Source organism: Parasteatoda tepidariorum, chromosome 9 (genome assembly GCF_982258835.1).
Source record: "Parasteatoda tepidariorum strain Cologne lab strain chromosome 9, Ptep-v5.0, whole genome shotgun sequence".
NCBI classification, from domain to species: domain Eukaryota; kingdom Metazoa; phylum Arthropoda; class Arachnida; order Araneae; family Theridiidae; genus Parasteatoda; species Parasteatoda tepidariorum.
This window is the reverse complement of record NC_141763.1, coordinates 10,813,592-10,832,945: the sequence shown is the minus strand read 5'-3', so window position 1 is coordinate 10,832,945 and position 19,354 is coordinate 10,813,592. Positions and strand designations below refer to the sequence as shown.

Genomic DNA, 19,354 nt, shown 5'->3' with positions numbered 1-19,354 from the left:
TAATAAGCTGAGTTTTAAATATGTTTACTAAATTCATAAACTTAGATAAAACAACAAAATAAATTATTTCAAAAGGAACTAGATAAATACAATTTCTACCTGCCGAGTAACGACTTATAACAACACACTTCTTTTAATGTTTACTTGTTGCTAGACATCAGGTTCGCAGAAAATGCTGTTTACTAGTTAAATTTAGTAGGAATAACACGATCTGTGACGTAGGCTATAGTATACCCAATTAAAAGGACCTTTTTCTATTATTTACATTACAACTTTAATGCTTGGGTTAATTATTATGCTAAATCGAGTTTCAGATCAGATTTAATTGGATCCCTGCAAGCAACATTAAGCGTGTATCGAATCTGATTGGCTGACCCACGCGTGACATCAACAGCAAGTATCCAAATTTAGGATTGTGAAAGATAGCTGACTAGGTTACCATGCTTGGCGATACATCTTTGAAATATCACTTATTTCCTCCTTATTGTAAAGTCTTCACTAATAGTGAATTTTTTAATCTTTCTTTAGTAGGATTGAGATTTTGAGTTAAATATATATTTATGATTAAACTAATGCTAATACCATTTTCTTGGCATTAAAGCGAAGCACATTTTGCTTGAAACAATAATTATTGATAAATTTTCTCAGATACGTACAAGTTTTCTTTTATTTTTAAGCACATTTATTGACAGTTAAATAAAAAAAAACTGTATTAATAAAAATACATGTTCTATTTTAGTAAACATAATTTTACTAAAATTAACTCGCTCTCGTGTTCTTGTCGATGAAATTCCCCACTCGAAATTTCGACCAATTTCTGGCAAGCTAGAGCAATCCAAACTGTGCTGAAGCAACAAGACTTCCTGAACGCTACCAGCTCAAATTAATGCGATATGTCTGTCAAGGAGAATATATTATCATTCAAAATGTCCATCACTTTCAGACTAACTAGAGTACTCACATAATAATTACATCTCTGTGCCTGGCCGAAATAAGAGTTTAAATTGTTTCCTCACTTTTACAATAAGGATTACCGATGATTTTCCTTCTAACAGCTGACTGATATGCTAGAGTGCTTATATTTTAACTGGACGTCTGTACTGAATGACATTTTTAGTTTCAATCATTTCCTAGCTACTATAAGTAAATTTCATAGTCCCACATTATATCTAGAAAGAATTTATTTTGATCTTAACAAGCATAATTCATAATATCGAATGAAATATGCCGCCATTTGCAATTTTTGACCACTTTCCAAATAATTTAAGTGCTTAAATTTCAATTGGAGCTCTGTGGTTGGGGAGAATACATTCTGTAATGATGCAAGCAAAATTTATTACCAAAGCATATTTCGACCACTCTCTCGTATAAAAAAAAATAGAGAAAATTAAAAAATAACAAAATAAACAAACGAAAAAAATTGAGAACTAGGGTTTTAAAATGAACGAAAAATGAGTTATATCAGGTGATACTATTCAGCTTTATTGTTTTTTCGCGGCTGAAACCGGTTTGCACTGGTTTGCGTTCGTGTATGAATTGGTTAACATTGTAATGCAATACGTTCGAAATAAATTCAAATAGGAAGTATATGTAAAAAATCTCCTGAATAAAAACCCATTACATGTATGTTTAAATATAAAAGAATTGCCTATAAACTCTTGCAAAACATGTCATTATTAAAACACTACAATGTGTCTAATAATTGGGTCTAATTATTATAATATACTAATATAATACCTGATATAATAAATATTCTACATTTATATAATATATCGTCTAAGTTGTCAAATAGCCTAATTTACATTATATATCGTCTAATTTAACCAATTGATACACGAACGTAAACCAGTGCAAACCGGTTTCAGTCGCATAAAAACAATAAAGTTGCATAGTATGACCTGATAATTAATATTTTACATAGAATCTTAGAGTGCATCGAATAAATTGGCACGGGACTGTAGTCATTTTCTCAAAAATGAGACAACTTATTGAAAAATTAGCATATTGTTGAATGTATTGAATACTTACTGCCTTAAAAAATATTTACGTAGTTCAATTCGGGAAATTAAGTTTAAATAAAGAGAAAACAAATAGTAATAATATTTTATTTATTTATTTATATTCGTTTCTTATAATTTCAATAATAAAAAATATACAGTGAAAAACATCACGCATTAAGATTCAGATTCATTTTTCAATAATAGAATAAGAATTTTATATTATGTAGCATTTTAATTATTCAAAGATTTCATAATTTTTTTAAACAATTTTCAGCAGAAAACGATTAATTAAACTATTCACTTATTAAATAGTTGTTTATGTGGAATATATTAGTAAAAATAACTTGATAAAAGTGCAAAGTAGAGCTATTGTGATTTTTCAAATTATTTAACAAAATAAATTGTTATTTACAAACAATATTTTCGCATGTAATAAATACTTTGAATAATTAAGATGAATTTTAAATACAAGAACAAAAATAATTCTATAATTTTGAGAGTTCGCCAGAAAAAAAATACCTTGTCAATGACCTTACGTTAAGTCTAAGAGGAAATGTAGATTTTTCGGAATTTTTTGGCTTTTAACCACCAATCAGAGAATGCCACCCCATATGTCGTAGCCAGGGCCGGATTAACCTATAGGCACACTAGGCACGTGCCTAAGGCATACGAAATTCAGGGGCCTACGAAAAAATTGGGAGAAAAATTTTTTTTGACAAAAGTAATTTAGCTTTAAAAACAACAAGTGTATTTTGCACAAAATTATGAAGATACAAATAAAAATATAATATTTTTCGGTAATAAATTATTTTACAGAATCTTATGATCGAATATATTGCTTTTTAGCGATTTTTGGATTCAACGAAATCTTGTATTATGCTGTCGAATTCCAAACTACGCAAAATGTCGTATTCAAATTAAAATCCATATTAATAAAAATGTAAAAAAAAAATATGCAAGAAAATTTTAGCGTATATTTTGAAAGTAGGGGAGGGCCCAAAAACGGCTGTGCCTAGGGCCTACGAAAGGTATAATCCGGATCTGGTCGTAGCCCTCTAAGATAGTTATCTATAGGAATTATATGAAAAGTTAGTGTGAATCAACTGACGCATGGTTCGAACATTTCTCCTTTATTTATTAATTTATTTTTATTTTAGTTTATTTTTACCCATTGGCAAAAGGGGTCTTGCTTTGGGCTTGATGGCGTGCTCACTTTATTTGGACGTCATCACACTTTTCAACTGTGTTCAAGAGTAATAGTAAACAGTGCGCATGCGTCTGTATTGCTATGACGACCGCTACTGTTTGATCATTTTTTTAGTATTTTTTTATTTTCACTAGCAGGCATTTTTAGTGTATTCACATAATAATAATTTGAAGTAATTTTATATTCTTTTTATTATTAACATATAATTACTGGCTTGATGGTGATTTTAATGTAAATATGAAGTATTTTTTGAGGTCTTGAAACACGTACATGGGCAGAATATGAAAACCAATGCGAAGACAAACATCAATGGAGACAGTTTTTGCAATCCATGATTTGATATGTGACGTTTAACGGAGTCAATCCAGAAAGAAAAAGCATTTGATCAATGGGTAACAAGTTATCGTAATAAGGCAGTCATTTTTTTTTTTGAATTATCGCCAAATTGGTCACCCCAAAGGCAAGATGTTGCTTTATTTATGGCAATCCGAAAAGCTTATTATACATCTCGTTATGCCTTTATGTCTTAATTATGCTGTTATGTTATGTTTTGGTTATGTTTTATAATGTTTTGTTATGTTTCGCTGTGTCTTTAAGTTTATGTCTTTTTTGCAAATTGACGCCATTTCCTAAACACACCTTGACATAAGCATGATTGCTGCCAAAAAATTGCCATTTTTGGCTAAATGATACCTCAGAATATATTTTTCCCCAATCAGGCTATCCTTGATAAATTTTTTTATTTGATAGTTTTCTACGACTGACGCATTTTAAAACACACAATTGACTTAAACTTCCAATAAACGCAGCCAAAGAAAGAGTCAGGTAGACACCAGTATAAGAACCTCTCTCATCTCGAAAGAAACCTGGAGAAAAAAAAGAAAATTGTAATAGCAATATACAAAATTTTCAGCTTCCAGAACCAATTTTTAGAAGCCATAATATATTTTTTTATGAAAAGTATATTTTTTATGAAATTACACAGTTATTCTTTTTAGAAAATCTAAATTAGTAATGATTTCAAAATTTAAATAATTTAAAAATCTAAATAATTTAAAAATCTAAATAATTTAAAAATCTAAATAATTTAAAAAACTAAATAATTTAAAAATCTAAATTAGTTTGTTCAGGAAGGACTTATGAACAAGCCTGGTTGGTAGGGCATTGTACCCGTGTCCAAGAGTTCGTGGGTTCGATCCCCGCCGTCCGAAGACTCTCCGTGTAGTAAATGGTGACTGATGCACGTTAAATATGTCGAGTCACAAAGTCCACCATGTTCCCATAACAAATCAATACCTCTGGGGGTACTGATTTAGGAGTTTCCTTGTCTTCTGGATTGGTTCAAAAATTACAAGGCTGCGGAGTTGATCATTAATAGTAATCGTAAACCCAAAATTGGTCGTTTGTTCAGTGAAGGATATAAAATAAATTTTTAATAACTTAAATAAAATTATTAACATTGTTGTCTATTTTTTGTCTATTTATTAACATGGTTATCTAAATACTTTTATTCGATATGTCACATGAGCACAGGATCAAGTTGAATGACATTGGTGGACTACGTGACAAATTAGTTATTTGAGGCCAACTGATTAGTTTGTTTATAAGTTATACCTTTGAAGCATGTTTCTGCAAAATAAATAATTCAAAATCAATGGTACGAGGGTTGCTGTTTATATTTCTGGCCTAATAATGAAAAAACAAACATGTAGGATCGAAATTGGTTTTATTGTTTTTTAAAATATTCTCCATGATGATCAACACACTTTTGCATGCGTTTGAACCAATTTTCAAAGCACTTTTTCCAGTCCGATTGAGGTAACTCCAAAACATGCGTTTTGAATGCATCAACCGCTTCTTCGGGGGTCGAAAATCGTTGTCCACGTAATTTATTTTTGATGTGTGGGAATAAGAAGAAGTCATTGGGTGCCAAATCAGGGCTGTACGGCGGATGACCCATCAGTTCGATCTTTCGCTCCATCAGAAATGCCTCTGTTTGAGTCGATGTGTGAGAGCTCGCATTGTCATGATGAAGAATGATTCGCTTGTTCTTCTGCTTTTTTCGAATTTCTCCGATGACTTCTGTCAAACAAATGGTCGTGTACCATTCAGAATTGACCATCCTGCGTTGCTCTAACGCCACTGTTGCCACATGACCGTTAATGCCGAAGAAACAGGCAATCATTTGTTTCGATGTGCTTCTTCCTCGAACAACTTTTGTTGGTTTTGCCTCGTCTTGGAGGACCCATGCAGTTGATTGCTGTTTTGTTTCCGGCTCATATGCATAGATCCATGATTCGTCACCTGTGTAGATGTTATACACAGCCTTTGATGTACCTTGAACGCATTTTTCCAACATTTCCTTGCACCAATCGACACGAGCCTTTTTTTGAGCGTTTGTCAGATTATGCGGGATCCAACGCGAACAAATTCTTTTTACGCTCAAATGTTCATGCAATATTTTATTGATGCTAGTCATACTAATGTCCAAAGACGCCTCTATCTCACGGTATGTCTTATGACGATCTCGCTTTATCAGTTCACGCACAGCATTGATCTTTTCTGGCACAACAACGGATTTTGGACGACCTGCACGGGATTCGTCCTGGGTCGTACATCGACCACGATTAAATTCGTTATACCAATTTTTTACAGTGCTGTAGGATGGCGCTTTATCGCTGAACAAAGAATTAAGTTCATCGAAGCACTCTTGTCTTGACAATCCACGTCGAAAGTTATGAAAAATAATGGCACGAAAATGTCCACGATTCAATTCCATTTTTTGAAAGAGAAGAACTTTTCAATTTACTGTCAACAACACAAATGAAGCTATAATGGTAAATCGTCTGCTGAATTTATGTTTAAAAATATCAAACTTTCGATTAAAATCATCTGCGGTCGCCTAGCAACACTTACTGTTGCCAAGGCCAGAAATATAAATAGCAACCTTCGTAATTGCAATACAATAAATTATTTGAGCGATGAAGAGAAAAATTAATAGAGAAAATTTTTTTATGATCCATAAAAAATCGCGATACTATTTAGACGCTATTGATGTTTAATTAATTTTTAAAGTAGATATTACTGCTATTTTGGTAATATGTGCAACTTTGATAGGTAAGGAATATAGTATTATTGGTATTTAATATAAATACTGCGGTAACAGCTTTTGAAGACCCCCAAAAGTGATAAATACCGGAGAACTTTACTTGATTGTAGTAATTTTTGACAATCGTGCTTTGCTTACGATCAATAATATCCTTCTAAAGGTTGTAGACTAGTTTAATTGAATAATTTAATGAACCTAAGGTAGAACAATGAACTTGATAATATAATATCTTGTTTGCTTAAAAACTAAAGAAACTTAATGTGTAAACGTGAATAAGGAAAACAAAAAAGATTTGAAAAAAGAAATGGGAAAATGCAAATGAAAAAAAAATGGAAGACAAATATAAATTAAGAAACTAAATTAGAAAAAAACACGGTAGCCGAGAGTGAAACAAAAAATGTAGAGTAGCTAAGGGAGAATGAAAAATAAATAAAAGAGAGAAAAACTAGAAAAACCGCAGTGGTCGATGCATTTCTACGCGCTTTGGGAAATCTGTAGTTAACAAAGGAATTGGCATCCATATGAATGAAACCGGATTACAGGGATTCAAGATGAGTTGATGTAACAGAAGTGGAAAGAATTTGGACTTCATAAAAATTAAATTTATACCTAAAGTTTGAATGGCGTACGGCAATAAATGATTGATCGCAATCACATCTATCGTGTTTCTTTAATCTAAATTTTAAAGCGCGACTTATATGTCCCATGTAGCCCAGATCACATTGATGTGGTTGCAGCGTACGAAAAATAAATTGTCTAAAATAAATAGTTAAATCAAATTAATAGTGTGAAGAAAAAAAGTGCGTGGAGTCCCCCCGCGCGGAAGAAGTTAAACTTCGCATCCAGCGACGTTAATTGTAGAAGAATCGGCAGTCGTAGAAGGATCACTATAGTTCTATTCAACGACTCCTTTCCCTGCTCCGCTCGCTTCCCTGCTCTGTAATCACGGTAATATTGTGCATTTTTCCTTTGGACCTCTTGAACCAGTGGAAGAGCTTGTGGGAGCCTCATCGTCTCGCCATGGAAAATGTATTTGTATTAATAATGTATGTGAATGCGTCATAATGTAATTTCAGAGGAGAAAACCTAATAATCAATTGATATTCGCAAGAGACGTACCTTGACATAACCTTAAATCTGTCGCTTTGTCCGTGGGATTGTTTTCACTCATTTTTTACAATTGTTGTCCACTAAATTTGAAAACAAAAAATACTAGCCTATTAAATTATATGTGTATCAAAAAAATATTTACAGAAAAACAAAAGTTTTATGACTTTTATTATTTTTATGCTAGTGAGAACCAAAACAATATAGAAATGAATGAGGGAAAACTGGATCCTGCCACGTGATTTCCCGGCCAATAAAAATGTAGCGTTATACGTTTAACGCAACCTTGCTGGAAGTCGCATAAGAAGTATAACTTCAAAAATAAAATCGGTACAATTATTAAACATCAATTCACAAGTAAATAAGACGTGTAAATTCTATTCTTTCTTGAGATACCTTTTGATTGATGAATGTTGACATTGTCGATTTCTATTTTCCCCACATTGGAAACACCGGCGAGATATTAGCTCACCTTCCTCGAAAGTAACGCCCACTTCTCATTAAGACACGCCTACTTCGAGGGATGATACAGTTATGTTGCTATTTGTAACTGCATCATTGACCTCCTCGCTCTGTTGCTTCTCAATCTTATTTACTCACAACGAGATCTTGCACACACACGACTGCTAATAGCAATACAGGAGAGACCACACACACTACTGCGAACTTAATACAACTCTCATAACAAATGCTCAAACTCGGTGAACTTAATACAGCTCTCCGGGTCTTACTCAAGTACAGCAAGTAGTGGGATCCGTTAATCGAATTCTATCCTAGATAAAATTCTGGTAGAGTATTAGGACGTAACTATCACTACGATTATTAAGCATCAATTCACAAGTACGACGTGTTAACTGGATCCTATCTTGAGGTACCTTTTGATAGATGAAGGTTGGTCATGTTGATTCCTGCGCTACCCACATGGTTAAGGCCCCAACGATTTTCTATGCTTACAGAATCCTTAAGGGACTTGAATTAAGAGAAGGGCATTGTATTAGTAAATAAAGAAAAAGTATTGTGATTAAAAAAAAAGCAACTTACCTATTAATGGAGAAATGGCCAAATCTAAAGGTGCAGCTAAGATGAACATTGAAGCCATCGCTGATGGCTGAATTTCCTTTTCTAAAGAATCAGAAACCACAGAAGGGTAGATCAACGACAACCCTGTCTGTGTCCATTGAAAGACAAGAACTACCAGGGCCAGAAAAACGATATTATGAGCCAAAGGCATGAGTAATAAAGCCCCACATTGGCACAAAAATAATGTAATGGCAAACACGTGGCTGGATACCAGCTTCAAATCCGCCAACCAGCCAAGCACAAGGCAGCCAACGAATTCAGCCATCTGTGAGTACATCACAATGTATTGTGAATTAGCTGGGTCCATACCGATGTCTATAGCATAATCTATGAGAAGAGTGAAAAACGCCGGAAGAGTGAAATAATGCATTCCATTGCATATCAAAATCAGCCAAAAGATTGGATGACAAAAAAGAGTTTTCATCATTTGGTTTGTCTCGAGTTTCTGCGGCTGATTGTCTGTAGGCAACTGGGTTTCAAAATGACCAAATGAATCCGGTTTAGTGTCAAATTTCAGTGCGCCATTTTTACAGTAAAGTGGAACATCAATCCATTGATTTGGATTATTCCAATTTGTTTCAAATGCTTCCGAATTGTAAACTCTATAGGCAATTGTTTTGACCCGCTGTTCTGTGTCGCCACCATTCCTTTCCGAATAAATGTCCTTAATCGAACCATTTTGTTGGTTACCAAAACAACTTTGATGCGAAGTGGCGCAATTTAAAATGTCTGCATTGTCTTTAGTTCCTTTCTGATCGTTAGTATTTTCAGTTATTTTATCGTATTCCTTGGATACGTTCGCAATGTTGTTCGCATAGTGTTTTGTTTGTTCATTTGGTTTATTTAGTAGCATGAAAAGTGCGGCTGGAATAGAGTGCAAGGTTGCTCCAGCCAGGAGCAAGAAGGCACCCGAAAGACCGAAACTGTTCACTAAAAAATCAACGTATGGAGAAAAGTAGCAGATCCCAAGAACAGCTCCAGCATTTGTTACTCCCAATGCTTTTGAGAAATTCATTTCAAAGTGCTCCATGGTAATTGAATTTAGAAGAAGACCTTCGAAAGCGAAACCAAATCCTGCGGAAAAAATAAGAGTACATATTTAATTTTAATAACATTATTCAGAATACATATAACATATTACGGAATAATATTGTTCTATGATAACAACTCTTAGTATTTGTTTTGTTAAAAATGTCAAAAATCTGTTAAAGAAAACAAGTAGAAGTCGAAAATTACATAAAACAAGGTGGAGAAATAACAGTGTGGACCTAGGCTGAATCAGCTATTTGTATATATGTTTCCGTGCATGATCAAAATCAAGAGAATGTCGACTTTCACCGGTGAAAGTTAATTACATACTCCTGGTTGGTAGGGCACTGGGCCCATGTCCAAGAGGTCGTGGGTTCGATCCCTGCCGGTCGAAGACTCCCCGTGTAGTAAACGGTGACTGATGCACGTAAATTCTGTCTAGTCTCAAAGTCCTCCATGTTCCCATAACAAATCATACCTCTGGGGGTACTGATCCTGGAGTTTCCTTGTCTTCTGGATTTTTTCAAAATTACAAGGCTACGGAGTTGAACATTAGTAGTCGTAAACCCAAAGTTGGGTCGGCTGTTCAACGACGGTTATAAAAAAATAAAATAAAACAATTACATACTGAGCCGCGATGGCTCTGGGGATAGATCGTTCGCCTTCCAATGAGGTGAACCAGGTTCGAATCCCTGCGATGGCTAGTCGATACTAATTTCTCATCCGTCTTGCAGCAACCACATTGCTGATGTGAAATATCTTCAGTGGTAGACGGATCATAGATTGGAGTCCCCTTGCCGTCAAGCTAACCGTGAGAGGTTCTCATGGTCTTCCTCTCCATGTTAACGCAAATACTAGTTAGTTCCATCAAAAAGTCCTCCACGAATACAAATTTCTCCCAATACTCGATCCAGGAGTTCCCTTGTCTTCTGAATTGGGTTCAAAATGACAAGGCTACGCATTTGAACATTAGTAGTCATGCTCCCATAAAAATTGGGTCGGCTGTTCAACGACGGTTATAAAAAAAACAATTACATAGTCGCTTTGGTGAATGTCCGAAATATTTTTATATCCGATTTGATATTAATTTATTAGTTGATATTATTACATTTATTCGATATTTTAATGTTTGCTAAGGATAGATTAGGAGAAACATCGGTGTACGGAGTACCGGGCAAATGTACATCGGGCAGTGACGCTGAAACTTAAAAAAAATTAGCATGGGGTATTTCGGGGCAGGACACTTAGGGGAGGAGGCATAGGCACTTAACTAGACCTAGTATATACTTCGAACAATTACCAAAGCTACTATGTGATTGTCAACATTCACCGGCGGAAGTTAACAACCACCCATTTCTGCCATTCACTGTAACATACATTTAAGTCGTACTTATTTTATAGGTCATTGCAGCATTATTCATAAGTCATTACAGTCTTACAAATTATTTTTAATCCAACTTGTGATACGTTTATACTAAAGATTCTAAATACTAAAGATTCTTATCCTAAAAAACAATAAGGATTTTGTCTTGTAGTAACTTTTTTCTATTTCGTTTCGATACCCTTTGCTCTCAGGTAACCTTATCATCTCAGGCCTGGTCTTAACTGAGCTTGCACCTTCTCATGTCTGTCTCTGCTAGGCACGCGAAAGTTGTAGTGCAACGGAGTAAGAAAGTAACTACTGACTCCAGAACAAACTTCATTGCTCCCTCCTTTCTCAAACAAAAAGCACTCTTCTCATATTTTTCATTTTCAAAACCTCTTTACACAAAATTGTAGATACATAGATATAAAGAATTTCTCCACAATTTTCTTTAAAAAAATAATTAATAACCACTTTATTTTTTATAAGAAATTTCGGTTGAGTTCTCAGGTAGTTTCTTGCCCCTGGGGTAGTCCCAGAACAATTGCTACTCCTCTCCCCCCTTGAGTACGGCCTTGACTACATCACATGTAAATTGCATACCTAATTTTCTTAAATTGTTACATGAAATAGAAATGTCTGCTACATTTGCTCAGAAATTCTAGTATTTCAGAATTTTCTACAAAGTTAACGTATGTGCCTGGTCTCACCTACCTACCCAAGTCAAAATTCTAGATGGTCCCATTAAAAAATGTTGATGGTTTATGTAAGTTTCAATGCTATTCATGATGGCCCAACATCATTTGAGGGTCACCATCATCCAACATTTTCCTTTACATGTTCATGGTTTTGGATATGCCAACGAACTTCCATCATTCCTTGATGGAAAATGCTACTTTAATACTATGATGGTTTACTATCAAGAGAAGTTTAAATCTCAAGAACCAACAATCCGTCATGGTTCATAAATGGTTCCAACTATACATTTCCATGATGGTTTAATGGGAATTCTTGTTGGTTCTCAGAAATATACCATCAAAATAATTTGTTTTTTTTTATGTTGGTCCATCATAAATCAATCCAAATTCCTACATTGGGATGGTGGTTGTTCATGATCGTTCCAACATTTAATTTCTAAGGTACCATGATGGAAATTCGTGATGGATCAACATGAAAAAACCATCAAAACAAGTTGCTATTCTTATGTTGGACCCATCATAAATCAGTTCGAATTCCTACATTGAGATGATGGTTACCTATGTTGGTTACCAACAAAAAACATAATTGTTCATGATGAAATTATTGATGGTTACCATCAAGATTATGTTAGTTCATCAATGGAAAACCATCAGAAATTTTGACTTGGTTAGTGGGGTAAAATAGGGTGATTTGACCTTTTCTAGGGGAAAATAAATCATCTGTAGAAAAAGTAACATATCTATGACTTTTCAAGAATGATGTATATAGAGAAAGTACGGTAAGACCGGTTATTTAAGATTCGAAGGATTCTTGGAACTAAGCTGTTTGACCTGGTAGCTGTCAGATTCATTGTCATATCCGGTCTTGCCCCCACAAGTTGGGTAAGACCTGGGGTTAACATGCTTACCCGGCTTTTCCCACTATAGTGGGGTAATATTTTGTTTTGACCTCTTGTAGAAACAGAAATTAATTAATGGGTTTTGTGCTCCATCTGACAGAAAAGTTCCTTATCTTAAATTTAAGTTCATTTAAGAAAGGAGAAAGGCACTTAAGAACATAAGGCACGTGACTTTCGTACACTAGCGAAAATTTTCCTATAGTACTTCTTTAGAATTGATAGACGCATTCCTTTTTAGACCACTTGAGAAACGCAGTTTTTTTTAAACTGATATTATTATTTTCTTAAATATGAATTATGTTATTAAAAAAATAAAGCATTCATCAGCTCAGTGTGGGACAGGGGTCACGGAGCCACCATTTCATAAGGGCAGTGTAGTCAGCACTGTGCACAGGCCGCCTTTACTTCCTACTTAAGCTGAAGCTGTGTGAGCATCAACTGCCACTGAGAATTCCAGTTTTTCACTATGACAGCCGAGTGGTCTATTATATGTTATTAACAATAGATTGCCCATTTTGACTGCTTTTGAATTTCAATTCGAAAAACAATGATCTATATAATGACACAATTTCTTAGAATTTTGAGACTTTTTGCACAACATATAATTTTATTTTATTGTTAATACCTACTAATAACTTGTTATATAACTGCAAATAATATTAAAAATTAATTTTAAGCAGATTTCTTTACACATTAGTTATTTTTTCACAATCCAGCCATTTTGACTGCTTTTGGGCAATATAGGTATATTACTAAGTTTCAGTCTTTCTAGTGTTAATTCAATTATATTATTTAAATTATAAGAATTATTATGAAGTGTTATTAAGCACTCAAGAGCACTTTTTCAGGAGCACTTTTTCAGCAACCTTTTTATACGATTGCTTTATATGACTCAAACATAAAACCAATAATCAGAACAGAAACGAATTCAGTACTTACCGAAAACTATTCCCCATAGTATAGTCACTATTATAACATTTTCAGCAAAGAAACAAGCACCGATTGCTATAGAAGATAAAACACAGCCAATGAGGGTTGTCGATCGAAGGCCTATAATGTTGCCTATGTAGGCAATAATGGGTCCTAAATGTAAAAAAAAAAATAATAATAATTTAATCAAACATGATTCCAAATGGAAACCAAAATTATCAAAGCTACATCTTTTACTTTTTTGTATTGTATGCTGTACTTATTCTAACAGTTTTTGTCAATTCTCTTATTAAAGATTCTATAACAGTGATAAAAACTGACTTCCAGCTGCGGTTTTGACGCCACGTTATTTAGCCTTTTGAGTTTAGTACTGAAATTAACTAAGCGAAGTACTAAGGCGAAGTAAAGCGAGTACTAAGTGAAGTAGTACTAATTTCACTTGATATTTGACCGACGCATTCAGAGGGATAATCAAGAGAATAAATACTTACCATAGAATAGAGATCTTCAACCTGGGTTCTGCGGAACGCTACTATGAACTTTGACACAGCTGGTTACGTGAATGATCACTGTTTGTTTAATCTTCTTTTCCTTAACTGGCATTACAACCCTGGGTGGGCCCTGGCCCTCTGTATTAGTTTCCTTCAACTGTTTCTCTATTTCACGACCGTCCTCCAGTTTTTGATTTTCAAAGTGTTGATGTCCTTCTCAACACCGTCGATTCACCTTAGGCATGGTCTTCCTCTTCGTCTTGTTCCCATAGGTTTGGATAAAAATATTTTATTACAGTTTCGGTCTGATTCTAATTTAATGTCCTGCCCATTTTAGTCTTTGTACTCTTATGCAATAGACATCATCAAGCTCCTAGCTCATCATCAAGGATACAGCTTTATTCAAACAATGTTCAAAGACGATAATTAAAAACATATCCCCGTTAAAGTAAGCAATCAAAGAGGTGCGCAAATTTCCCTCAATAGTGATTTCTCAGAATTTGATATTGTTTTTATTTTTTTATTGGTAATATTCATTATGATTTTCTATATTATTAAGCTTTATGAATGCAAACTCCGATTTGAGCGATTTTTTTGACAAGGATTTTAACGATGCACATTAAGGGTGGTCATTATGAAACACCCTGTAATTATTGTAATGTTTGAAAAACATTTTCTTAAGCAAGACACACCCTTACGTTTGTATTTAAAATTCACAATTTTAATTTGGTACCGAAAATAAGAATTTATAAATTCAATGAATTACGAAACAAAACGGCTGCGTAATCCTTGCCAATTAATATTTTCGAAAATATTTCAAAACAGGTTTTTTTTTTCGATAACAATAAAATATTTTTATCATTTTTAAAAATTGAAAATTCAAGTTAATTATTACAATGATGTTATGAATTTTTATTAAGCATGATTCATTACAACATGTTTATTCATAAATATTATTTCTAAAAAAACACAATAAACCAAGTTTAATGAAATTCCACCTTTATGAGAAAAATATTAAATTGCTAAGAAAATAACTCTTAGAAATACAGTTATTGGCTAAAAGGGATCATGGAGATTATGGCTCTACAATTTCGAGAGCAACAATTAGTTTCTTTTAACGTCTGTTTTGTTTTCCTCATTGACGTTTGGCGAGTTTTAAAAATGAGCATCTATTCTTATAGCTAGTGACTTGTCAATATTTTTCGTCTATATAATTTTTTAAACAAGTAAAGTGCTTATATAATCAATTTTCTCATTTGGTTCTCAGTTAGCCTGATTTATCTCATTCAGTTTGCAGCAATCCTAAAATACTAAAAGCTAATTGTAAATAGCCTTTCAATAATTTATCGCAAAAGCCTAAGCAAATTTAGGGTTATTGATCAATTCCTTTTCCATTTCTTAATAATTTATATTTATTGTAATACGCTTAAACAACAATAATAATAGAATTAGTAAAAAAGAAAACTTCAGGGAAAATTTCAGCTTTTAAGATTTATTTAAGTATTAACAACTGCGCATCAGCTGCAAGTACATGGTTTTTAATTATTTGTAAGAAGTGCTTAATAATATTTTTTTCTTTTTTTAAATTTTTTTTTCTTTTTACTTTTTCATTGTGTTTTTTTTTTCTTCTTCTTTTTTCTTTTTTTTTTTTGTTATCTTGACGTTACAACACTATCGAAATCTGTCAGGCCTATATTGAGGAAAGCTAGTAATTAGCATCAAAACCGGCTTTTTTGCAGGTAGAAATAGAGATGAGCTGAAAGATGACTATTAGAAACACTTGTAAACTTCAACAAGTTATCAAACAGGCTTTGATGTCATATGCACTTACTTTCATCTGCAGTAGTTCGTTAGATCACGATAATGCTTCTATTTTTTCCTTAGTTATATGTTAATTTGCGACCTTACCACACAATATATAAGCAAGGTATATGTATAATTTTTTTGTCTTCATTTTTATAAGGAATCTGAAAATTTATATTAAATGGTAAATGTTAAGGGCAGTAATTGTAGGATACCATGTATTTAATATTACCTGCACCGTTTCTAATGACGTAGACCAGTGTGTAAGGTAAAGATGCCGCTTCTCGTGTGGTGTTGAAAGAGTGCATGGTGTAGACCATCAACATTCCTGCTATCTCTGTCGGACCGTATGTCATGAACTTGACCACGCAGCTGGCGAGCACTACCAACCAGCTTTGCCTGCTATCTAGCCCATACTTCTTCATCATTCAAGTTGAGCTTCTTTCAAGAATAGGTGTAGCCCATTTTTCTGTAAAAAATGTAAGAAAATAGGATAAAAAGTAAGTTATTATACCAGGTTGAAATAAAATTATCTTAAAAAAACAACCCTTTTACAAAAGGAAATTTATTCCATGTTCACTGAATGGAAATTATTAAAAATTATTTTAAAATAATAACTCAAAAGAAAACATTAAAAATTATTTTAATATAATAACTCAAAAGAAAACATTAAAAATCATACATTAAAAATTATTTTAATATAATAACTCAAAAGAAAACATTAAAAATCATACATTAAAAATTATTTTAATATAATAACTCAAAAGAAAACATTAAAAATTATTTTAATATAATAACTCAAAAGAAAACATTAAAAATCATACATTGAAAATTATTTTAATATAATAACTCAAAAGAAAACATTAAAAATTATTTTAATATAATAACTCAAAAGAAAACATTAAAAATTATTTTAATATAATAACTCAAAAGAAAACATTAAAAATTATTTTAATATAATAACTCAAAAGAAAACATTAAAAGTCATACATTAAAAATTATTTTAATACAATAACTCAAAAGAAAACATTGAAAATTATTTTAATATAATAACTCAAAAGAAAACATTAAAAATCATACATTAAAAATTATTTTAATACAATAACTTAAAAGAAGAAATATATTCAAACAATTAGCTTCTTTGGTTGCCAGAGAAAAAAAAAGTTAATGTTGAGTAGTTGAAATACCTTCAAGTTTCATCAAATTTTGATTTTTTAAAAACCACTTTTCTCACTAGTGCTAACGGTGGTTCATCTATAAAATCTAATTCTAGAAATTTTATTAAGAAGTGATCAAAGTAATGCTAAAAATTCTATCAAAAGTCATCAAACAATTCTAATTCAACAGTCAAATCTAAGAATATTTAAAGTATTTAATAAAAGAAAAGAAAGTGTTTACATTTCAATTTAAAGCTCAACAGCTACATGAAATTCTAATATTCGACTGACTATTAAAATTCAGTTCTTTTTTGTTTTCAGAAGTGCGCATGCGCATCGTTACTTCTACGTTCAACCAGAGTGAGAAAGCGAAAATTAAAATTGCAATTAAAACCCAATTATAAGAATTTTATTCCAGCAAAACTGGAAACAAAATGTGTGGAATAAAATCATAGCTCAAAGAATAAAATTTTTTGAGATCAATAATTTTTAATTTATAAATGTGTTTAATGATTGAAAAGCATGGCAGAGATTTGTAAGCGGCAGTAAAAGAAGAGGATCATCTCCTAATATTTACATAAAATGAAAAAAAAATGGGATGCTACCGTTTTTCATTCTTTAAACGTGTTGAACTTTTTCATTTCGGCAGCGGTATATAACTATTTAGATTGTGAACGCTACAGAACTCACCTGTTGTAGATTTTTAAAACGATTTTAAAAATATTTGTAGAATTTGCAAACCAATTCACATAAAAAAATATTACTTACTTTAATTGCAATCCCCTCATGGCTTAAGCCGTATAGTATATTAATTCAAAGCTTCCTTACTGAATTTAGTGTCTTTCTTAACAAATGTCAGAACTGTTTTGAAAAACGACGACTCGGCTTATATTATTTACGACTTGATAGATACAGTTAATGCTTTGCACAATTAAAGTCGTCTTTTGTAACATCACCTGTAAAAAAAAAGTCATTTTACTTCTACATTTTTAGCCACTTTACTCATTTGTTCTTAATTTTTCTTACAATTATAAATTCTTGAACAGTATCGTAGTATCGTGTACTATTGTGTGTGTGTTTGTATATATATATATATATATAGCATAATAAATAGAAACAAAAAGACACGAACAAAATTAAGAAAGACAATGAGTTTTATTTATTCTAAGTTCAAAATGTACAGAAAACAAGGAAAAAATTACAGAACAATGAAAAAAGGAGAAAAAAGAAAAATAATAATAAAATCAAAAATAGCAAAAAAAAGGGGGAAAATTTTTTTAAAAAATCCGGAAAATAAAATATATGATCTTTTTATCAGCTCACACGATTATATCCGCAAAAAAAGAGTGCTTTCTAATATTGCATCAACATAGCCAAAGCAAAATATATCAATACAATAGTGTGAGAAGCACTCAAAAAATTTTACAAAAAATTAACAACGAATAAATAAAATAGAACACAATAAGTAAAAATATCACGTAGAAACAAAAAACAGAAAATAAAATGTAAGGAAAAAACAGAATATAACATGAAATGAAATCTATAAAGTGAGCAGCGAATTCAAATGAACTTACATGAACGGGAAATTTTTCAAGAATGATTTAAAATATTTTCGTGACGAGATTGCCAGATTGCAAAAATTGAAAACAAAAGCGTAAATTGAGCTAAAAGCGTAACTAGGGAAGTTTTGTTTTGAAGTGCATTCTTGCAGCGTTTGATTTGTTAGTTACCAAGGATGGGCCCGAAAATGGATGTGCTTAAGGTAATATAATACTGGATAATTTAAAGAAGTTGACAGTAAATAATTTTAGAGAATAAGTACTTATTTAAGAAAAAAATATATTTACAAAATAGAAAAGAGAAAGAAACATGAATTGCCTGTTTTCCTCATAATTTTAACCACAGATTTGTCCGAAATGGATTTGCACATGGAATATATATATATATATATATATATATATATATATATATATATATATATATATATATATATATATATATATATATATATATATATATATATATATATATGGGCTAAAATTATCTACTAAAATTTTTTTTTCTCTGTTAATTTTTCCATTTGCAAATCCATTTCGGGCAAATCCGTGTTAAAATTATCTATTAAAATTTTTTTTTCTTTGATAATTTAAATAATTTTTCTTATCGTGCAAATCCGCGGCTAAAATTATTTGCAAAAACAGGCAATTTATGTTTCTCTTTTCTATTTTATATGTTTTCTTAAATAAATATCTATCTTCTAAAACTATTTATGATCAATTTCTAAAATTATCCAGTATAATATTACCTTGTACACATCCATTTCGGGCCCATCCTTGGTAACTAACAAATCAAAGCTCAGAATAACAAATCACTTCAGCAGTGCAGTAAGAACGACACTTTAAAACTCTCTTGTTACACTCAATTTGCGCTTTTGTTTTCATATTTTGTAATCTGGCAATCTTTCTGCGAAAACATTTTTAA

At 32.1% G+C, this 19,354-nt stretch overlaps 1 protein-coding gene across 2 annotated transcripts; it reads right to left on the bottom strand.

Annotated features, from left to right (window-relative positions):
* Positions 1-2,375: 2,375 nt before the first annotated feature.
* Positions 2,376-17,770, bottom strand: LOC107455007 (putative monocarboxylate transporter 5). Of its 2 annotated transcripts, none has more exons than XM_043043400.3 (5): positions 17,642-17,770; positions 15,949-16,185; positions 13,432-13,575; positions 8,465-9,577; positions 2,376-4,073 (listed from the first exon to the last, which is right to left on the bottom strand). In XM_043043400.3, the coding sequence occupies exons 2-5, from the start codon at positions 16,142-16,144 to the stop codon at positions 3,928-3,930; spliced, it is 1,599 nt and encodes a 532-aa protein (XP_042899334.2). In that variant the 5' UTR covers positions 16,145-16,185; positions 17,642-17,770; the 3' UTR covers positions 2,376-3,927. The 2 variants fall into 2 exon arrangements, with proteins under 2 accessions (XP_042899334.2, XP_042899336.2); XM_043043402.3 differs by lacking the exon at positions 17,642-17,770 and adding an exon at positions 17,479-17,617.
* Positions 17,771-19,354: the final 1,584 nt, after the last annotated feature.

Bases quoted from the DNA above. Each gene is read 5' to 3' on its own strand.
- LOC107455007 (XM_043043400.3), bottom strand. From the start codon at position 16,144: ATGATGAAGAAGTATGGGCTAGATAGCAGGCAAAGCTGGTTGGTAGTG. The intron at 13,576-15,948 runs GTAATATTAAAT...TTTTACATTTAG, and splicing joins CGTCATTAGAAACGGTGCAG to GACCCATTATTGCCTACATA. The intron at 9,578-13,431 runs GTAAGTACTGAA...TTTTTTCCGCAG, and splicing joins ACTATGGGGAATAGTTTTCG to GATTTGGTTTCGCTTTCGAA.